Source organism: Perognathus longimembris, chromosome 15, assembly GCF_023159225.1.
Source record: "Perognathus longimembris pacificus isolate PPM17 chromosome 15, ASM2315922v1, whole genome shotgun sequence".
NCBI classification, from domain to species: domain Eukaryota; kingdom Metazoa; phylum Chordata; class Mammalia; order Rodentia; family Heteromyidae; genus Perognathus; species Perognathus longimembris.
This window is the reverse complement of record NC_063175.1, coordinates 48,032,527-48,055,214: the sequence shown is the minus strand read 5'-3', so window position 1 is coordinate 48,055,214 and position 22,688 is coordinate 48,032,527. Positions and strand designations below refer to the sequence as shown.

At 45.7% G+C, this 22,688-nt stretch overlaps 1 protein-coding gene across 1 annotated transcript; it reads left to right on the top strand.

Moving 5' to 3' along the window:
• Positions 1 to 7,138: 7,138 nt before the first annotated feature.
• Cplx4 (complexin 4) lies at positions 7,139 to 22,073 on the top strand. Its single transcript, XM_048363619.1, has 3 exons — positions 7,139 to 7,315; positions 9,607 to 9,694; positions 21,835 to 22,073. The coding sequence occupies exons 1-3, from the start codon at positions 7,149 to 7,151 to the stop codon at positions 22,060 to 22,062; spliced, it is 483 nt and encodes a 160-aa protein (XP_048219576.1). The 5' UTR covers positions 7,139 to 7,148; the 3' UTR covers positions 22,063 to 22,073.
• Positions 22,074 to 22,688: the final 615 nt, after the last annotated feature.

The following is a 22,688-nucleotide window of genomic DNA, read 5'->3' as shown; positions in this document are numbered from 1 at the left end:
CAGAAACAAACTAAATCCAGGTTGTTCCCTGTACCTATTGGTACTTTGGTGATGACTTTGAAACTTCAAAAGTCATCTTCAGATAATACTGATGTTATGAGAAATCCATTGTGAAGCCCACCTGCTAAAGCTTGTTGCTTTCCTCATGTGATTGTGGCGACATTCTGTCTCAGACAGCTGTACTTTCTTATGACATGGGGAAACTAGAAACTACTTGAATAAGGGATTGCCTGTCCTGCTGCTCTACAGAGATACAATCTTTGTAAAGAACACAAATAGCAGTTGTCATACTAAGATGTGATTATCTTTCCCTGTCCATGTACTTATCGAAGGGAGATAGTGAACAAATTATATTGGGAATTTTTTTATTTATAAGATCTAGTGTAAAATAAGCACTTGCAACTTTTTAGATCTGTATGTTGCCTGTTTAATTAATATATTTCTCTATGATATTAAAGTTTAAAAAAGTTTTCTATCCACTGTCAAGTTTTAATTGGATAACATTTTGTCTACTTTTTTTTTCCTGACTGTTATTTGATGCTAGCTGGAATTTAAGAAATGACATTGACCTTATTCAAATAAAGAAATATTTTAGTAAATGTGCTTTATTTCTCCATTAATACTGGGTAGTAAGTAGCTGTTTGTTTTCCAAGTAGGTCCTGATTTGTGACAATGTTTCCTTTGTCCCTGTACCATCCCTGCCCTGAGGCCTAGGCCGGCAGTGAAGGTAGACTTGGCCAAGAGTGTACCGGCCACATTGTTACCACAGTGCCTTTGATGTTTTCACTTTTAAGAATGAAACCCTTCCACTGAGGCAGTTTTTTAAACATCTTTAAACTTTTTTAGCAAGTACCTTTAAGCCACTTGTAGTGCTTTGGAGTCAGATAAATGTGGTCTTGGCTCTGCCGCTTGATACAGAGGCCTCCAACCACCTCTCCTGCTTACAGCACGAGATAGCTTTGTGCAAAAGTCTTTAGGCTTCAAAACCGCACCAGGTTTGGACCACCTGCTGTAAACACAGACACCAATAAGATTTTAATACAAAGGTGGATTTTTAAAACTCAGAAATTGTACAGCCTGTTCAGGGAGCTTGCCAAGAGTAGTAGAAAAGTTAGGCTGAATATAGGCCCTAGACGCTACAGCTGTGTTTATGGGGTAACAGGAGATGTGGCCTTAGATCCAGAAGGACCCGGTAGAGACCCATGGATGAAGCCAAGTGGGGCTGCTCTTCCCCATGCCCTGGCAACTTGAGAAGGCATAGAGCATCTATAGGGACTGAACAGAATTCCCTGGCCAAAACGGAAGCCCCAGGTGTATGCTTCGTGCCTTTCCAGCATCCAGACAACCTGCAGGATGTGGAATTTTCCAAGCCAGAAACAAAATTAGTTCTGGTCTGGTGGCATTCAGGAGGCAAAACAAAAGCACACACTAACTCCAAAGTACATCAGATAACCAAGAACAGCCGTTTTTAATGAAAATATCCCAAAATTGTATATATCAAGAAAAAAAACCACATAAATAGAAAATGGCACCTCCAAGAATCTAGGGAAATACTGCCAAAGACAACTGGTAGGTACATCTAAAATGATTTTAATACTGAAGGGTTCTGAAAATAAATCATGCAAAGGAGTGGGAAGTAGGACATTTAGAGCTCCAAAGAACCACCCAAACAAATATGGGAGGAGGGATTGGGTTTGAATGCCAAATGGGACATAGCAGAATAGTTGGAAAGTAACACAGAGATTAAGATGACAAAGACATGATAAAAGTGGTAGCATGGGAGGGACTGTTCAGATGGTGTCATTGCTCAGACTATTCTGAAATCAGTGCAGAAGTGGACAGATGTAGACAGTCCAGAATCTAAAGATAGAGGGGATAGAGGAATATGCCGTAGAAGTTTATCTGAATCAAGTCCTAACCTATAGGCATAGATTTGCCACACCCATAGGCCCTGCAAGAATGTACTCCAAGAAGAGGAATGGTATTTTGTGTGAGAAGTGGTAAGCAACTGTGCAGGAAGGTACTTGGGCAGATGGTGGTTGGATCTCAAACTCGGACTCTTCAGAGAGCAGAGGTGGGGCAGGAGCATTTGAAGCTGACAGAACATTTACCTTTCTTGTTTCATAGAAAATGGGTTGGAAGAAGGAGATCTTGCCATGCTCCTGGTGGGAAAAGGTAGCCTGAAGAGAAGGCTAAGACAAATAAGGTACTGTCTCACTTAACTATGGGAGCTGAGGAGTGGTACATCTGTTTCCTGGTCGCCAAGGAAAAGCACTGGTCTAGTTCAAAGCCTGAGAGGCGGAGAATTTCATTCAAGTCTGAAGGCTTGAGGATCAGGAGTTCCGTGAACTAGAGAATATCAGCATCCCAGATCACATCAGATCAGATCAGGCAGGGAAAATTCAACTTCCTCCTGACATCCTGACATTTTATGCAAGTGAAACCCTCAGCTTAGATGATGCCCATCCCCCCCCCCCATGAGAAGGGTCACAATCCAATAGCTAGTTTGTCTTGTAAATACCCACAGACACACCCAAAATAACTAGAAATCTGGGCATCCCATGTCCAGTCAGATGAAGAATACCTTTAATCCATTAGCATGTTGTCAGGGAAATCCTAAAGTGGCCATGAGCCCTGTGCCAGAGTTCTCAGAACAGCTCTTAGCCTTTAATCACAGGTTTGTTGATAATGAGGTCATCTGCCTTGACCAGGGAGAGAGGAAAAGGCACAACATCCAAAATACCCATACCTCCAAGAACAAGGGCTTTGCAACACAGGCAAGCTCATTGTCTGCTTTGGTTGAATCCTCCTAAGAGCCGCCTCAGAATGTCATGCAAATAGACCAGCCACCCAACAATTGCACAATCTACCCAATATACATGAACACCGAGCTTGTACCTAGTTCAGGTCAAATTGGCCAGCGCCACACCCCCCACACCCCCCACATAAGCAATAAATTTGGGAGTTGGTCTCAATGGGCTCCCAGCCCATTTGTCCCCTGCTATACAGAAAGGATGGACATTACCACCAGATCATGGAGGCCAGCATATCCCGCTGAGAACAGTTTCCTCCCACATCTCCACTTTTCTCCCAGCATGGAACTTCTGTGAGTGAGATACAGAAAACAATATAGTTATTTCCTCACCCACTTGTGACAGCTGTGATCGAAAGGACAGAAGTCCTGGCCAGAGATACAATGGAGGGATTTATACCGATCAAGTATAACGTTGCTGAATAGCAATAGAAGATTGGAAGGGCTAACCTAGGGTACATTTCCTAAAAACATGTTATTTTAGAAGAGAAAGGGTTAAGATGTGGTGGACACCCAATGTCACAAATGTGTTAGAACGGATCAGATTAACAACTATCACCTGATATGGAAGAAACTCTAAAGTGCAATGATTGAATGAAAACTAAGTCCTATAATTCAGTGAAAATTTTACTGTTGAGAATGAGAAATGTTTGCATAGCAGTTAGATAACCTTGTGTCTACATAAATAATAATCCTATAGAAATGAAAAGAACATGGGCTGGGGATATAGTGCACTGATAAAGCATCTACCTAGCATGGGCAAGGCTCTGATTTCTAACTCTAGCACTGAAAGGGAAGAAGGAAGGAAAATAGAACTGGAGAGAAGTAGGGTGAGGGAAGGAGACAAGAGAGGAGGGGAGGGAAATAGGAAGAGAGAGAGAGGAAAAAACCATGCTCTTTGGCATGTTTTGATACAGATCATTAGCTACGTATGAAGTGTCTGTATAAAACAAGAGCCACTAGCATTTCTCTGGTAGGTACTTAGTCTGATGAAAACTATATATTTGATTTGCTTGTTGTTCTTATAGTGATCCTTCTAGTTCCCAGGACTTTTCCCTCATTTTACCTTTTTTTCCTGCTAGTTCTGCTGACCTTCAGGTTTAGCTGCTATATACTAACAGGATAGGATGACTGAACCAGGACAAGCTGAAAACCAGTTTCTTGTGAAGGTTTTAAAAATTAAAATGACACCACAAACAAACCTTAGTTAGTTACAGGCCAAAATAATGAAGCTTTAATGTAAAAAGAAAAACCCAAAGTGAAGGACCTAAATTGATTTGTGCTCTTTGAATTTGCTATCTTTCTAAAATCCACTAATGAGATGACTATTTCTCTAGTAAACTCTTTGGGTCAGATGCCTTCAAAATTTTTCAAGCTGAGTAGGTCACAACTAATCAGTATTTATAATAGTGATCCATTAAATCGGGGTGAGATATCACTTGTTAAAGCTATAACTAGTAATCTTGTTCCTAGGAGACAGCAAAGACGGAGATGATTGTGGCTCTGATTCACCAAGTGCTGAGAGGATGTCCCTGCTTACAGCAATAACTTCTACTAAAGATGCATGGGTTTAAAAATATACCTAGTTGTGATCATTCTAGATTTTTATCCACCAGTTACTATAGTCTGAGTGAGCATGGTTGTAAGAGATGAGGATGCACAAAAGCAAACAAAACTGGAATAGCCTATCTCAGAGCTTGCACTACAGAAACGAATGACTGAATCGATGAAAACATCATGTCCGGTAGATTGTGTCCATACTTCTCAGTATGAAACGGCGGAGGCTGGTCAGGCAATTCCCCCGAGGGAAGCATATTTGTACAGAGTATTCAATTAAGTAAGGCTGTGCCAAATGGAGAAGAGCAATCCAGGCCAGGGGGCCCCACTGGGGCAGTGAGGACGTCACCGTGATTGGAGAAGAATGGGCAAGGGTCTGTGTGGTAGGTGAGGTCAGCGAGGGTCATCTCACGCAGGGGTCCCAGGAAGGAACAGAGATTTGAGTCACGGATTGTAATTTCGGGAGAGGTAATAGCTAGTGGTCCTATTTCATAAATCCTTGAGTATTTTATTTCCACTTCTGGAGGAATAGACGATTGTGGAAACAATTCTTCTACAGAGCTTCTACACTCAGAAGCAAGTGGTGATTGGATGTCTACGTGAAAAGGGGCCATTGTAATACATTGGAGTTACACATTTTTTTAAGAAAGGATTCTATTCTCAATGAAATGACCCATTGGGGAGCCAGTGATTTTATAAACCACAGCAATAAGCAGGGGAATGTTCAGCTTTGCACACTGATGCCTTTACATTCCTCATACATGCACATAAGAAACCATCAAAGAGGGCTGGGGATATGGCCTAGTGGCAAGAGTGCTTGCCTCTTATACATGAGGCCCTGGGTTCAATTCCCCAGCACCACATATACAGAAAACAGCCAGAAGTGGCGCTGTGGCTCAAATGGCAGAGTGCTAGCCTTGAGCAAAAAGAAGCCAGGGACAGTGCTCAGGCCCTGAGTCCAAGCCCCAGGACTGGCAAAAAAAAAAAGAAACCACCAAAGAGGGAGAAACTGCCTTAGAAACTGGTTTTCAAGGATAGATATTAGAATAAAATAATAATTGAGGTAATTATAATAAAATGGGGATGGGGATATGGCCTAGTGGCAAGAGTGCTTGCCTCGTATACATGAGGCCCTGGGTTCGATTCCCCAGCACCACATATACAGAAAATGGCCAGAAGTGGTGCTGTGGCTCAAGTGGCAGAGTGCTAGCCTTGAGCAAAAAGAAGCCAGGGACAGTGCTCAGGCCCTGAGTCCAAGCCCCAGCACTGGCCAAAAAAAAAAAATAATAATAATAATAAAATGAATTTTTATTACTATTGTTGTTTCATTCGTTAAGGGACAGTAAGTACTAAGACTCAATTTCGTCTGAAAAGGTGAGCGAGCACCACTCAGTTTAGATGGAGATGAAATATAGGTCATTATAAATGAATTTAGAGACAATGTTTTGAGAAGCAAAAGTGAACATAAATGTATGCTCTGAATCAGAGTTCGCTGAGTAAAGTTGTTATTTCACCCCAAATTGTCCTCATTTATTTGTCTTTCCTATTGAGGCCATTGAAGCAGTATTTTAAAACATTAGCAAAACAGAAGGCAGACCTTTACAGTATATAACAAAAGCATTTTTTTTAAATCCAGGCTATATAATTCTATGCTATCTAAGGGGTGCTCATTCTTTTTGGAGATAGCTTCTGCCTTCTGAGGAAACAGGGAGCATAGCTTACAAATAGTTTGCAGCTCTTCCTCCTTTCCTCCCTCTCCTGGGGGGTGTCTTAATTAGAAACATGCTAGCATAGATTAAAGTCTTAGTCATCCCCAGTTCTTACCTTGACCTCAAGAAAACCACAGCTAGCTGTGAATCTGCTACCCTAGGAAACGCTGTCAACGTGGAATCCGGACTAATACAGAATGCCCAGGACCTGTGTGTAAGGGGATAAAGCTGCGGTGCATCTAAAGGACTTGCTTGAAAGTAGCAAACATATCCTTCCCACAGACTCCCTCCGAGGAGCCAGAGTGGCACTCAAGGATCGAGACTCACCTTTTGGACACAATTGCCTGACTTGTGCAGATCCCATCAAAGCAGGACAAAAATCCCAGCAAACGAGAAAAAAAAAAGAAATAATCGTTGCTGAGGACTTACAATCCAATGAGATAAAATATGGATCAAAAGGATTATTTTTGCTTAATGAAGCATGCTGGGTTTGAGTCTCATACGACTCCGGGTTTTCAACAGGATGTTGACCTCAAAGACTGGAATTTGGAAATTCCACAACCGCTATCTAATCAGTGGGCTCTGATTAGTGGAACTGGAAGGGGGCTCCTGAGGAAACCCTACTGCATTTATAATTTTAAAAGGTGGGTCTTAGGAGCCCAGCTTAGCCCTGGAGGGCTCAGCCGGCATTGCAAAGACAGTGACATTGGGAACTGTTTAGGGAGTGGGGGCAGAGACGATGAGGGGGTATCGTCCCTGGGAAATTAGCTGAGTGCATTAATCAGAAGGTCTTCAGTTGCCTCTGATCGTGGGCTTTGGTAATCGGAACATCTGCCTCTATGCTAAGAGTTCACCCTTTAATCCAGCTTACGCCCCGCAAACCACTCTCCCCTATTGCCATGCCCTTGAAGAGAGGAGGCCCTGCAAATCCTTTGCTCCTAACTGTGTGGCTGTCCTGACGGGTATTTGGAGTTGCATCTTGCTCTGTTTGGTGGTGGTTCTTTTTGTAAAAATCCTTCTTTTAGGTTTTGTCTGTGCTTGAGGTCTCATTTTTTTCCAGGGCAGCAACAATGGCTTTCTTTGTGAAAAGTATGATAAGTAACCAAGTAAAAAATCTAGGATTTGGTGGTGGGACTGAAGAAAAGAAAGAAGAAGGAAGCCCCTCGGACCCCGCCGCAGCGCAAGGGATGACTCGGGAGGAGTACGAGGAGTACCAGAAGCAGATGGTCGAGGAGAAGTGAGTACTCCCAGCCGCTGCGCCCTGCGGCCTGAGGACTTGAATTCCAGCCCCACAATCTTCAGCCCCCAGCGGATGGCTTTTGTTTTTTCTTATTTATTGTCAAAGTGATGTACAGAGAGGTTACAGTTTCATACGTTAGGCCTTGGGTACATTTCTTGTACTGATTGTTACCTCCTCCCTCATTCCCCCCTCCCCCCTCCCTCTCCCCCCCCCCCATGAGTTGTTCAGTTTGTTTACACCAAATGGTTTTGTAAGTTTTGCTTTTGGAGTCGTTTGTCGTTTTATCCTTTGTCTTTCGATTTTGATCTTCCCTTTCCCTTCCCTGGTTCTAATACCAGTATATACAGTATCCAGTGTACTCAGATGAGATACAGTGATAGCGCAGGTACAACCACAGGAAGGGAATACAGGAGGGTCATCAACAATAGAAGCTACGGTTACACATCGCATGTTGAAAATGATTACAACAGTGATCTAACACTCGTTTCCATAACATGGAGTTCATTTCACTTAGCATCATCTTATGTGTTCATAAGGGCATAACTGTTGGGCTCTTGTGATCCTCTGCTGGGACTAGTCTAAACCCGTGCTAATTATTCCCTGTGCTTTTCCTTGGACAGTTTTTTTACCCTTAATCCCAGGAAAGTTTGTTCTGCTAAAATGAACCGGCCTCTAGCATCAGTAATTCCTGCCTCCCCCTTCCCAGTGGGAAGCAAGCAGTGCGAAAGGAATCTGTCTGCCATTCTTGAAGCAGTGTCACACTTCCTGGTCTAGATACATTGTAAATGGGCTCGATTTAATGGTTCAATCCAAAAGGACCAGTCTAACTACCTTGTAAACTTTCTGCAATGTATCCTCCTGACAGGTTTGCAAATTGTCGGGATTCAGACTTTCAGACTTTATTCCTAGAAGAACAGCTGGGGATGGGGGGGGGGAGGTGGGAGGAGGGGAGGTGGAATGTAGGGGCGTGGTGAAGGGGTGGAGGTGGTAATGAGATACAATGCAACCTCCTCAGTCTTTTACTAAAATACCCAGAATATGCAATGTAACAATTGTCTCATAAGAGGTAGCTTTGTAAAAACTATCAAAAATTTGTGAACTATTTATTATGCAAGTGCTAAACATACAGAAAAGAAGAATGATATGATAAATACTCAAATACCAATGATGTAGAGCCAACAGTTAATATTTTTCCATTTTGGCTTGCAGATTCAACAAAATGATCTTTTTAAAAAGTACATTACAGATACAATAGTTTAAACCCTAAATATTTTAGCCCTGCCATTCTAAAAGTAAAGGCATTCTCCTGGCAATATAAAATACAATAAAGGTAAACTTTAAAATATTAATAACATTTTCTTTGGGTATTGTGAAATGTAAATATCATCTATAACTTGCCATTATTCAAAGATTGATCCTTAAGTAAATATAATCTACACTTTTTAAAAGGTTAAAGTGGAATTAATATAAGAATTTTCTAAGAACTGATACTCCAAAACTGTCTACTTTTGTCTGGAGTACTGTAAGAGAGGATGTCCCTTCTAAATCAGCGTAATCATTAGGATCAGTTGGAAATCTAACCTACCTTGTTTGGGTCTATCTCCTCCCAACCAGAAGGAACACCACTGTGCCTAAATTGAGCCTGAAGAGGATGCCAATGAAGGGAAATAGCTTTACATTATTTTGCTATAATATATGTAATATTAGTTTATTGCATTGCTTCATTATATATAATACTTTGATGAATACATTATATAATATATTGCTTTATTATATTTAATGTACACTGTTACTTATATTACTATCATATGCATTATGTTTATAGTATAAAGGATTTTATATTCTTTGTGAAAAATGTAGCTTCTCTCCCTCGCCTTTGCTCTCCCTCCTCCCTCTCCCTCGTGTCCTCCCTCTCCTCTCCCCAGGGTTTCTGACACTACATGGCTGGGGTCAGACCTTGGAGTTTCCTCATAGGTGACTTAAGATCCCTGCACCATGTGGGCAGTTATACACCTGGAGTGAAAACTCCACCCTTCTCCTGGTTTACATCACAAGGAGTTTTCCAGACCCCAAGGTGTGTTTGGGATTCCTGGGTCTGTGCCAGTGATGGTGGTAGAGTAACAGAGGCAGACATTTGGGGATACAGGGGGAAAGCCTCAAATTGCCCAGGTGTCTGCTGACAGGGGAATGAATCTCAGGGATATCCCAGGGTCCATCTGAGCAGCAGCTAGGCTGTCCTGGACTATCTATGTCTTTAAGAACCTTTGTTCTATTCATTTGCCTTTTAGGATGGAAAGAGATGCTGCATTTACACAAAAGAAAGCAGAGAGGGCATGTCTCCGAGTCCACCTGAGGGAAAAGTACAGGCTCCCCAAGGTAAGACCCTGAACTCATCACTTCCTCACTGGTAAAATAGTGTCGGATTAAGTTCATGAGGAGGGGTGTGTGTGTGTGTGTGTGTGTGTGTGTGTGTGTGTGTGTGTGTCCTACTTCCAGTACTTAACTCTATCAAATTCCATTTCCATGCAAAAGATGGAGTTTTTTTTTTGTTTTTTTTTTTTGGCCAGTCCTGGGCCTTGGACTCAGGGCCTGAGCACTGTCCCTGGCTTCCTTTTGCTCAAGGCTAGCACTCTGCCACTTGAGCCACAGCACCGCTTCTGGCCGTTTTCTGTATATGTGGTGCTGGGGAATCGAACCTAGGGCCTCGTGTATCCGAGGCAGGCACTCTTGCCACTAGGCTATATCCCCAGCCGAAAAGATGGAGTTTTTAACTGTAGCTGATACGATTATGGGAATAGATAAAGAAAATGCATTTCAATACACAAGAGGAAATGGTCTCAGTTGACTTTGGTGAGTAGATTCTAGACCCCGAACCTCCATGCCTTACATTCGTTTAGATCTTCAGATGGTTTCAGATAGCCTCAGTTTCCTAAAATGTCAATGATAATACTTAACTTCATCCAGTATATCTTCATCCAAGCTAATATGAAGGACCCAGCAGGGTTGCCTGGAAATTGGCAGCATCTCAACAGATGATAGCTCTTGATTACTGCTGCAATGCACTCTGTACAGAAAGCTCTCATTCCTTTCTTTCTTTCTTTCTTTTTTTGCCAGTCCTGGGGCTTGAACTCAGTCTCATTTCTTGATAGAAACATTCAGGGGTCTGGAATGGCCTAGGCTTGACCTGTAGTGCTTTTGATTCATCAATTCCAGACTCTCAATAAAGCAATTTGAGCCTTTGACCTTTTTCTTCCCTAGTCGTGAGTCAATAGTCTTGCTCGTTTCTAGAGTCTTAGAGGTGAACATGTTGGAATTAGGTGCCAAATTTCAGTGCTCTCCAGAGAAGAAAAAAAATCTAAGTTCTCTGTGTCAGGCTATCCTGTGGAACAAGAGCCATTCCAACTATAGAAAGAGGGGGAAGGAGTTATCATCGTGAGATGCACAGTCAGAGTGGGCCTGGAGAACAGCAGCAACGAGCCGCCCAGGGAGGTGGGAAAGGCAGCCCATTGAGTTAGTTACACGCTAGCCCAAGAGCCTCCATCTCAGGCTCATGTACCCCTCTTCTCTTCCTGTTTCAAATGCACACTGTTCGTGACCTCACCTGATGGTTTTCATAGACCTTGGGAAAAAAACCTCGACATTCAGCTAACCTAACCTTAGGGCCTCCTTCCAGGCCTGAGGAGATGACAGTCCAAGAGCGTAAAATCATTTAAGTTTATAAAATCTCACAGCTAGCTATCCGCAAAATAAGGAATGGAAGGCAGGCCCCTTGACCATGAAAAGGAGCAACGTGCTGAAGGATCTGAACACAGTCCCCTTGAATCGTATTTCGGTTGTCTCATTTGCGGGCAGTTTTGAACTCTACTCAATTTAAAACAGTGCTAGGATTTTGGGGGCGACCTGGACTGCCTCCATATCCCAGGGAAATGTCCCCACTCCAGTGGCCAGGAAAGACCGCCTTCTGTCTCCTGCTGTCTAGTGGTTTGCAGATGGCTGCCTGAATCCCAAATGCATATAGTCCCACATGAGAATTTCCTGGAAAGCAGTCTGCACATTCTCCCCAACATTGCCAAGCTTACTTTCCCAGGGCTGTCCCCGTACATTTCCATATTACACGTGCATTTGGAAAAAACCTGACTCTACATGCCATCTTTCAAGAAAAAAAAATGTTTTTTAAAAAAGGACGCTGAAATCAGTTACACGGTGGTGTGATTTTTTTTTTGTAATGCACATGACAATTTAAATCTAGCCTACCTATCTGTAAAAATAGTACTGAAGGCAGGCGTTGGTGTCTCAAGCCTGTAATAATAGCTACACAGGGGGCTGAGATCTGAGGATCGTGGTTCAAAGCCAGCTGGGGCAGGAAAGTCTGTGAGACTCTTATCTCCACTTAACCACCAGAAAACCAGAAGTGGCGCTGTGGCTCAAGTGGCAGAGTGCTAACCTTGAGCTGAAGAGCTCAGGGACAGCGCCCAGGCCCAGAGTTCAAGCCCCAAGACTGACCCCCAGCCCCACCTCTGGCAAAAAAAAAGTACTTAATAGAAACTACAGAATAAAAAAATATATATCAAGTGGATTACAGTTCACGAAGTCCAGTCATCACCAGATGTGGCTAACATCACAGCACCCTGCGTTTTCAGGCCAGCTCCACCCTTGGGTGCCCCCCTCTGCCTCCCACAGTGTCACTTGTCACGTTTCACCCCCCCCCCCCCATACCTTCCCACATGAAGGTTAAAAGAAGGCTCTGGGAGACACATCAAGTTGAATACCAGCCACCTCCAAGGGGACCCAAATCTCCATGGGCCAGCGCCCCCTGGTGGCCAGCACCAGAAGGACATGCCCGCAGGCGTAAAGCAGAACCTCCAGGATTTTTTTCTTCTACTTTTTAATATCGATTCTTTTGTTCTTTGGACTAGTCTGTGCTTTTTAGATCCTCCCATGATACACTGGGAAAAAGTTCTAGAAACAGCAGGATGCTAATGTCTCCTTAGCATGGTGTAAAATTCTGAAAGGACAGTCATGACAGGCAAATTGATGAGCATGGAATACAGCCTTGAGAGAATAAGACTGGGGCAATAGCCATCTCCCAGGCCTCGAAGGCCAGGCTTTCATCCTAACCCTGTCTCCAGCAGCTCTCCTGGGGCTGAAATCTCTCCTCTCCCTTGGATCATGCTGTGGAGAACTTCCCAGGAGAACCTTTAGGATGACGCCCTAGAAAACCACAGTGAGAGTCTGACTTAGTGTTTATAGATGTCCCAGGAAGGAGCTAGAGATTCTGATGGCCAGAAATCTCCCATCGCGTGGCTGAGGTTGTGATGGTGACATCTCCAGGTTCCCAGGAGAGAGGAACAAAAGATGAGAGGCAAGTCTAGCTGCCCGGGGAAGGCTGACTGAAGTCTAAACCAGGAGGAACTATTAGGTTAGAAACTCATTCATTAATGGATTAAAGAATAAATGAGTCTTGAATCCTTACATGAATCCCATCCAGGGTCACCTTTGGAACGTGGTGCCACGTTCCTTCTCTGTCCCTTCAATTCTCTTCTTAGAACTGATTTGCAAATTGAGATGGCCCTGGTACTTCAACTTCTTGATGGCAGAGTCTGAATGGCAGGTTTAATTTTTTTTTTACATAAATTTCCCCAAATCACAGGCTCTAGCTGTAACACTCAATGATTCAGCCTAAGAATCATGTAAGCCAAGGAACAAAGCTCACAGTGACAGGAGAGATGTGAGCCTTCTTATTCTTTCCTGCCACGGGCTTTCTCCTTGAACTCCTTCTGAACTCTCTCCTCGGCGGAGGTGGAGGTAGAACTAGACAGTCCCACAAAACAAATGGCACTGGGCTGAAGGAAAAGGTCACCAAACTTCCGTGGGTGCCAAATAAGCTCCATTCCTTGCCGGTTTGCAGGATGTGTTGGCCTGCGTCATCTGATGAAATCCACATTGGCTACGCAGTCCTAGCAGTGGCATTAAAGTCTACAGGAGCTGGATGAGCCCATCACATCATCCTGTAAACAAAAGACGACCCCCTGGGTACCTCACCCACAATTCCCCACCACAGCAGTTCCATAACTGTGGGAGTCAGTTCGGACCCTTCCCCTCCCCAAGTCCCAACAGGGAGCAGATTTGAGAAAATATCCTCCCAGGAGCTGTCAGGTCTAATAAGGGTAACTATGTCACATTTTGGAATTAGAACTGTATTTTCTAAAGACATTATTTGGCTGGTGTTTCCTGTGAAAGAAAGTTCCACTCTCTTACTGGCTGGTACAAACACATTTGAACTCTTTCAGAAGGAACAATGTGGGCCCTGGCCCTTGAGACACACAGTTAGATGTCTGCATTTCCAAGCTGATTGCTAATTGCTCGTGACTGGACAAATATTTGTATCTATGTCTTTTAATGACTATTGTTCCTTGCAGTAATCAGATGAGTAACTAAATAAGTACAGCAATCAACTTGCAGAGATCTGAGTTATCTATCTATGCATCCACATTTGTAGGAGCTGTTATCCTATATTGGCTTCCTCTAGTATTCAATTATGAGTCATTGGAAGACTCATAACTTATAGGCTCCTATTTAGGACCATCTTTTATTTATAGGACCATATTTTAGGGCCGTGCCTAAAATAATCAAGATGCTCATATTACACTGGGATTTGTCCTTCCGTGATTCCCTAGCCTACACCTTCAGTTTCTTCTTCTCCACGGGCCTCCTCCTTGCAGCGATCATGTCTCTCCATTGGTGCTTTCTGAAGGAACATTCCTTGCAAGGCATCTTCCTTTCAATGCCCCTGGTTCCCACTCTGCTCAACCATCTAGTTATTTTTTTCCTTCTGGGTCTCTTTGCTTCTTTAGTCCCCTCTCCCCCATTTGTGCTTCTGCTCTTCACACCCCTCCAATGGGTTACCATTGTCTGATCTGCTGCTGAGTTTTTAGAATGTTCCAGCATGCCCTCTGTCGGCTCTTTTGCACAAGCCTCCATGCTCTTGCTGGGTAGCTGCATCTGGCTGCTGCTTTCAGCTCCTTCTCATGAGTCCATGCTCCCTCAGATCTGGTCTCCGGCCCACACCTGCTCCCTTCAGGACTCCATCTTCTCCTCCACTAGGCATCTCACAGGCAGAGCAAGCTGCTTCTCCTGCGGGCTCTGTCCGCACGGATGGCTCTTCTGGCTAGCCAGCTCCAGCTGGCATCCCCAAGTCACCCTGACCCTCTCCTCCCCACTGCAGCTTCGGGTCTGGTAAAGCGTAAATCCCACCCCACCCCCCCAAATCTTCCTGGGGTAATGGCTCCTCCCCATGGCCAGTACATCTCGGTTATTAGCACAGCAACAGTTATACAGCATTTCCACTTGGAGTGTGCCAAGCAAGGGTTCCAAATGCACAGCTGAGCCTGTTCTTTCTCTGCTTTCTGTTTGCTTGTTTGTCTGTGTGTTAGTGTTTTATACTACCACTGAGGCTTGAATTCAGGGCCTGAGCACAGTCCCGTAGCTCAAGGCTGGCATTCTACCCCTGGAGCCACAGCTTTCTGGCTTTTGGGTGGTGAACTGCAGATAACAGTCTCATTTGCTGCCCAGGCTGGCTTCGAACTACAATCCTCAGGTCTCAGTCTTCTGTGTAGCTTGGTTACAGACATGAACCTCTCAGACCCCTCTGCTTTGTTTTTGAGAGGCTGATTTGACTTTGTAGGACCAAAGCCAAAGTGACCTGAGTGCCAGGCTGTCACTTCTGTTCCTCCAGCCTGGCCGCCCGCTGCTTCCTGCCTGGACAGGACCCTGTCCCTGCGCCTGGCTCCCTACGCCCGCTTTGCTTTCGACAAGATTTTGTTTTAATGCTTGCTTCTTCCAGAATTTTTCATCAGCTCCCTTTCCACCTAAGGCTAGACTGGGCCCCCTCCTTCATGTCCGACTAGAACTTTAGTACATGTCCCTTACAGCACAGCAATATTTATGCACACACTGTGATTCTAGGCAGAAAGGTAGAACTGTCACCCTTTTGTTAACCATCCTGGACACACACACACACACACACACACACACACACACACACACATTGCTGAAGAAATGGATATTATTAGGGAAATATTTGAGGAAAGTAACATAGTCAAAGAACAATATATCAAGAACATTGAAGAGACTTCAAATAGATTTTCTCACAAAGAACAAGGCCAAATCGGACATTACGATTTCGCATAACACACAAAAGTTGCTTTATGCTGTTATCATTAAAATGCCCTAGTTCCTTAAATATAGGAAATGTCTTAAGGCTCTAAGATTCTTTCTAAAAGCAAGTGGACCCTGTCCCCAGCCAATTCAAAATGTATATGTGAGTCAAGCCAAATTAATAAAGAGAAACGAGTTCCACAATGAATTCTAATCCTATTAACAGAATTGTCAGTCTGGGTTAGTCATTGGAGAATAACGTCATGCCCCCTGCCGCGATGCACCACTCAGTTACACCTGGTGTTTGTCTGCGACGGGAAGGGCCTTGTTCCTCACTGCTCACGTTGAATGTGGAAGAAACATCCCAGAAAGCTCTTTCAATGTGTGCCACTGAAGGCTCCATTCCCAGGGAGTTTAGAATTTACCCCTGGAAAAAAAGAAATGAATGATTCTTGAATCTTCTTCCCCAGCTTCCTTCAGAGCCGGAGTCCTCAGGGCTCCCCAGCAGGATCTGAGGCCCGGAGCCTTCCTGGGGCCAGCAGCTGCTTCTGGTGACAGCAGCGGGGTGGCCTGCAAGGCGCTCCTTCCTCCCCTCCCCAGCCTGCCCCAATTCCTGGCCCATTTGCTGCTCCACGCCCCCCCCCCCCCCCCCCGCCAGCTCCTGAATGGAGCACTGACCTCAGTGTCTAGAGGAGCCGGGGATGGATGGGAAGACGGTGACATGAACTCATGGTGGGGCAGGTCTCCGTGTCTGTCCCTCAGCCGCGCGGCTTGCTCACGTACCACCCTCGGGTGGGTGCAGATCACTTCTCCTTTGTGCGCGGGAACACTGGCTCAGAGAGGCCCCGCAGCGTCTCAACATGACACAGCCTGCGTATGGACGGCAGGATCCCACCCCCAGCCAGCCTGACCCCACCGACCAGGGTTTCCTGCTGGGCCCTTCCTGCAGCCATGCTAGGTTAACACCAGAGCGACATTTCCAAATTGGGGAATGGCAGTTTGTGTATGTGTGTGTATGCACGCGCATGCGTGCGTGTAAGTATCTTCTCTTGAGATCTTGATTTCCTCCTCGGTCATGAGAAGCTTGGCTCCATGGCCTTTAGAAGCATCTCAAGTCCCTAGAAGAATTCAAGTGCAAGGCAGTCCAAGCTACTATCTGGAAATTCTTGACCCATGTAGAAGCCAAGAGGTGCACGTGTTCAATCAACATTAGAAACTGAGATCCAGCCAGGCTCTGGGGAAATATGCCTGGAATCCTAGCTACTCAGGAGGCTACTGAGGAGCTACTGAGGATCCTAGTTCAAAGTCAGCCCAGGCAGGAAAGTCTGTGAGACTCTTATCTCCAATTAGCAAAATGCTGGAATTGAAGGTGTGGCTCAAGTAGTAAATTGCCAGTCTTGAATAAAGAAAACAACTGAGGCACAGTGCCTAGGCCCCAAGGTCAGGCCTCGGGACCAGCATATTAGAGAGAGAGAGAGAGAGAGAGAGAGAGAGAGAGAGAGATCCATTATTCTAAAAGACAAATCTATACCTTCTGTCTTATTTGGTGCTGCTGGGGGCTCTTCAAGTAGCTCAGAGCAAGAGCCACAGTGGAGTAAACAGAAGAAGCATCCAGAAAGCCCCAGACAGGGTCACATTATATACCCCATCACCTAGGGAACTTTTGTTAGGGTTGATAGTGGAGCTTGATCTGGGGACCTAAGCACTGTCCCTGAGCTCTTTTTGCTCAAGGCTAGTAGTGCTCTACCACTTTGAGTCACAGCACCACATCTGGCTTTTTCATGCTTAACTGGTGATACCAGTCTCACAGACTTCCTAGCAGTCTGGCTTTAAACCATTACCTTCAGATCTCAGCCTCCTGAGTAGCTGGGATTACAGGCGTGAGCACCAGCACGCAGTATCCTGGAAAGAGCATGACTCAGAATGAGCACAGAGAGAAGTGACTTTCCAGGACAAGGGGTGGCTGGAGGCAGTGCTCCCACAAAGCTAGAAAGTTGACTAGACAAGACAAATAGTGCACATGCAGCTTTCTGAGGAGAAAATCACCCAAGATAAATTCTTACCTCCTCTCATTTGATCAAAGAAGATCAGCTATCAAGACCCAGGACATGGCAGGTCTGACATTCAGCGTGGTCCTCACCCTTAGGTAAGAGGTCAGAGGTCAGGGAAGGATACCAGAAGTTATGATGTTATTTGAATCCTGGATGGCCACACATCCGTGGTTCACACCTGTAATCCTAGCTATTCAGGAGGTGGGGACTTGAGGATCTCAGTTCTATTCCAGCCCAGGTGGGAAAGTTCATGAGACTCTTACCTCCAATGAACCAGCAAAAGCCACAAGTGGAGCTATGGCTCAAGGGGTAGAGCACTAGCCTTGAGTACAAAGGTGATGTGACAGTGCCGTGCCATGCCCTGAGTGTAGTCCACTCCGGCAATAACTGTACTAATGAGCCTGGTGAAGAAAGAAGAGTTTAAGATGGATTCTGTCAGATTGCTTAAAATAATAAGCTGTTAAATGCATCAAACACTGTCCTAGCTTGTAAAGAGATCTGTAGAAAATGGAATGACATCTAGGAGAGATTCTTTAAACATAAAATGTTGCCTCTCAGTCTCCTAATGATATACTGGCTCATTCACTCACTTGCTAACCCAGCTCAGCCCTGAGCGCCCTCCCGGAGCTGCTTCCGGCCCCACTGTAATGCTGGTTTCTATTGGCTCTAACTGCTCTTGTACTGGGGGCTGTAATGGGACATTGCCTTTCCTCGGATGGCGGACTGTGTCCAAATATCCCTGTTCTCTCCATTTAAGATTTGCAGCTGGTCAGCAGAAATCTGGACAAGACACTCTTTGTGCAAGTCATAGACAAGAGCCTGTCAGCAGGTGGCTCGCTAGGAAAGCGGAAACGAGAATCCCTGGAGTCCACTCCAACCATCCCGTCACGCTTGCCCTGTCCTGACTCACTCTTAAGGCCCACGGGCTCCCACTCTGTGATTCACTGTCCAGCGGGGACCCAGACCCAGAGCTGCCCTCTTTCCTCTGAAACATTAACAGCCATAGCTACCCTTTGACCAGGGCTGGAAGTCTGTGAGGCCATTTCACACCATACCTTCTGCAGCCAGCTGAAGAGTCCTCTAGGTGGCCTTTCCCTTGGATGTCAGACCCAGAAGGTGCCTTCCCCAAGGTCACACAGAGAGTGAATGACAGATCTGGGACTTAGGTCTTCTGACCTCCAAGTCCCAGCTCTTTCCCTTGTTGTAGGCCACCTTGCAGGACCATAGTCTAGGAAGAGTGAAGTTTGGACAAGCCTGGTTCTAGGGCCAGTTCAATTGGTTCATCTCGAAGATGGACTCCTGCTTTGTTCCCCTACGAGGATGGAGCACAGAACAGTGCTCTTATCCAAAATTGAAGATTGTATGGCTTGTTATGAAAACCAAGTCCTGGTGGAACAAAGATGGGAGTCATTCCTAGCTCGGGGGAGGTTCTGAGAGATGAAGCCTTCTGACAGGAATGGTTGCCCGGAGTGAAGTCCCTACCCACCTAGGGCACATGCGCTACCACTGGTGGATTGCTCTATGGGTTCTGAATAATTCAATTGCTATCAGAATCCTCTACAGCTCCAAGGCAAATAATCCAACCTTCCCTGTATAGATAAGAGCACCTACACATTGGCTGTGATAGTCTCTGAGAGCAGGTTCCCTGAATCACTCTGTAAACAGCTGTGGTCCGTGGCTCCATGCTGGAGATTCAGTGGGGCTCCAGCATAGTGGGTGAGCAAAGCAGCAACAGTCCATCCTCAAGAGATGCAGAACAAAGCTAGGCATGGTGGCACATGCCTGTGTTCCCAGTTACTCAAGAGCTTCTACAAGAGGACTCTGCGTTCAAGGCCAGCCTAGGAAAACTAGCAATAGAAAGACTTTGTTTCGACATGCAACAAAGTGAAACAAAACAAAAAATGCTCAAGTGGTAGAACACTTGGCTACCATCTTCCATGCCCTGGGTTCAATCCCCAGTACCGCAGAGAAGGAAGAGACCAAAGGAGGGAGGAAGGGAGAGAGGGAAGAAGACAAGTAAATAACTACTGAGTAACAATATTTAGGTCAGACGAGCAACACCAGAAGCAACAGGAGGGCCATATCCAGCCAAGTCCACTGGTTTCTGAATCAGGAGGTCTTGGGGGGACCAGGGAAGATGCTCAGGCAATGCTGATGCTGCTGGCCAAGGGACCCCACTTTGTGGTCTACTTTTGGAAGGAAGTTGGGGGGATCCCAATTCTTTGTTTGAGTTGTAAGGCAAAGTGGCTCCCATGCCCAAGCACTCCTGGACCAGGAGGACCAGAAGGAGGAGACCACTGTGAAGTTCCCTGCGGGCTGTGGCAGTGGGCAGGAGTTTGGGCTCCGCCTGAGATCAGGAGGCGGGGAAGGCCAGGTCTTCGGTGGCACTGGCTGGCTGGCGTACTGACCCCTGGCTGTCTGAACCTCTGGGCCCGCAGCCATCATCACCCTGTTCTGCACCAAACTTGAGATCTAAATACCAGCCAGAAGGGAGGTGCCACCGTCCCCTCTTGGATCTGGGTGTACATCAGCAGAGCAGGTGGCCTTGTTTGCACAAAGTCAGTGAGAACCCATGAAGTCTGCCATTCCCACTTCTCCCATAGAAACACTCTGAGGATGCAGAGAGTGGCTGGCCATTAGGGGAGGGAAATCACAAACAAATTGAAATGCAGAACAGGCTGAGAGCCCGTGCAGATTAACTAGCTAATTAATCCCACTCGGTTTGATGAGGAACTAATTAATCCACTAAGCACTGAGAGGGGCCCAGGTCCAGGCTGATGAGGCTACACTGAGTTCTGGAGCACAGCTTCCCTCCTCCCCCGGCCTCCCCAGCTGGTCCTGGAGTCAGGTTGGGAGCCACAGTAAAGACAATGTCAGGGGAAGGGTTCAGGCTCATGTCCAAAGATCAGCAAGCAAGTGCTAAGCCACTTCCTGTCAGAGCTGGACAAGATCTGGAACCTGGATCCTTGTGGCCCATTTTACAGATGGAAAATAGTGTATGCAGTACCTAGACATGCCACCTAGAGATGACGAGTGTTTCTCTGTAGTTATTTCCCACTATCTAGGCCAGGGAAATTCCCTATCTTCCTTAGGAGTTGGCTTTAGCTCCATGCAGAACCTCAGCAGGTGCTGAAATCTTTCTTAAGCCAGAGCACTGTGGTGTGATTAAGACTAAGGAGGCTCATTTTATCTTTATGTGATTTCATGAACATTGGTGACAAATCAAACACAACTGGTCACAACCCATGAAGGAGCCTTAACAAGACCTTTCCTATCATTTCCTTTGCTGGTACCCTTTAATCTTCCGAACCCCTAAAGATCAGTTTGCCACACTCTGAAAACCATCTGAGAACTAGCATCTGGGAATGGGAGTGACCACGAACCTTTCTTTGGGTTTCCATTACAAACACTCCTGGTTCATGTAAGGGCTTCCTAAAGACCAGGGAGCGTGCACTGGAACTCCTGGGTTGGCCCAGACTCTTGGCCTAGCATCTCAGAACAAAGGTGCCAGGTTATGTGGCAATGGGGTCAGCCACTAGGAGCCATGCCACCCAAGCTGCCTATAATGCAGATGAGTTAGTTGAGTACCACGTGCTTCCAGGCATGAAGAGGGTGAGGCTGGCATGATTGACATGATTCTGTGTGTCCAGGGGCCCTTGACCAAGAGAAGGGAGAGAGAAAACAGTGGTTTGGGCAGAAGTTGCTACTAACCTGTGATGAGTGAAATGATCAACCCCATCATTGCCAATTCATGGGTTATGACATGGGACATCCCCCCATCCCCCGGGCTCAAAAAAACTTCCAGTACCGCCCTGGAGAAGTGGGGTGAATGCTCCAGAATCCACAGGCACGCGCATGTGGAGTTTCTGTTCCAGTATATCCAGAGTAGAACCAGAAACTTCCAATTTCTAAGAGTCTCCTAGTATTAATGATGCTTGACCAGGAGGCACAGCTAGACAGCCCTCCAGCCTAGAAGGTTCTTGTCAGCCCAAGGTGTAGCCCAAGCCAGAGCTTTTTTTATCTTTCTCACCAAGACCAGGCTCTAAGCAACCTAACCTGACTTTCATTGCTTTCACTTCGGTAGACCACTGTTTTTCTATGGCTTTTCTATATTACATAAGCTGGTCAATGTTCCAGTCTCTCTCTCTCTCTCTCTCTCTCTCTCTCTCTCTCTCTCTCTCTCTCTCTCTCTCTCTCTCTCTCTCTCTCTCGCCCTCTCTCTCTCTCTTTCTCTCTCTCTTTCTCTCTCTCTTCTCTCTCTCTCTCTCTCTCTCTCTCTCTCTCTCTTTCTGTTTAATTTTGACTTAGAGTGAAATGGACGAGACTCAAATCCAGTTGGCTGGAGATGATGTCGATTTGCCAGAAGATCTTCGGAAAATGGTAGACGAAGATCAAGAAGAGGAGGAAGATAAGGATTCTATTCTTGCGCAGCTACAGAATCTCCAGAACATGGACTTGGATACCATCAAAGAAAAGGCCCAGGCCACCTTCACTGAAATCAAGCAGTCCGCAGAGCAGAAGTGTTCTGTGATGTGACAGGGAGGGGCGGGGAGAGGCAGGGAACCCAGCCACCCACCAGGAACACTGCTCCTCTGCCCTGCGTGGCATTGCTAGCACCACGCATTTCAACACAGCACACACAGTTAGCGAAGCCATGATGAGAAAGCCGTCTACAAACCCCTGGACAGTAATTTGATCATTCTCCATGTCCCTGACACAGCATCTAGCTCCCCTTACAGCAAGAAACATGCTTCCCTTTTAGTTATAACCATGAGTAACTAGGCCATTTCAGCTCTCAACGATGATGCAGAACACACATCTTAAAGATTTTTAGGCTAGCCAGGAAGAAGCAAATAGGAGCGGATGGCACTTCCTCTTCAACTTTCCTCCCTAAACGGCAGGATCTCACCCTGTCTAGCCACCAATACAATGTCAGGTTCCTACAGATTAAGGTGGAGAGAGAGAGGCCACTGATAGCCAAGGTGACAAGTCAGTCAAAGGTCACACCACATCTTACTCCCCCGCTCCATCATGTCTGCGATGTTCCTCAGCAAGTCTGGCAGTTGTACAGTGCTAGTAGCAGAGTTGTAGACAAAGACAAGAACGGGAGACGGAGGCTTGACTTCATCCTCCCTTTGCACTAAAGAGATCATCCCAGGAGC

What these genes read in the sequence shown, in the direction of transcription:
- Cplx4 (XM_048363619.1), top strand. Translation starts at nt 7,149, where the DNA reads ATGGCTTTCTTTGTGAAAAGTATGATAAGTAACCAAGTAAAAAATCTA. An exon ending in AAGCAGATGGTCGAGGAGAA is followed by an intron (nt 7,316 to 9,606) that starts GTGAGTACTCCC and finishes TTTGCCTTTTAG; the next exon opens with GATGGAAAGAGATGCTGCAT. An exon ending in AAAAGTACAGGCTCCCCAAG is followed by an intron (nt 9,695 to 21,834) that starts GTAAGACCCTGA and finishes ATTTTGACTTAG; the next exon opens with AGTGAAATGGACGAGACTCA.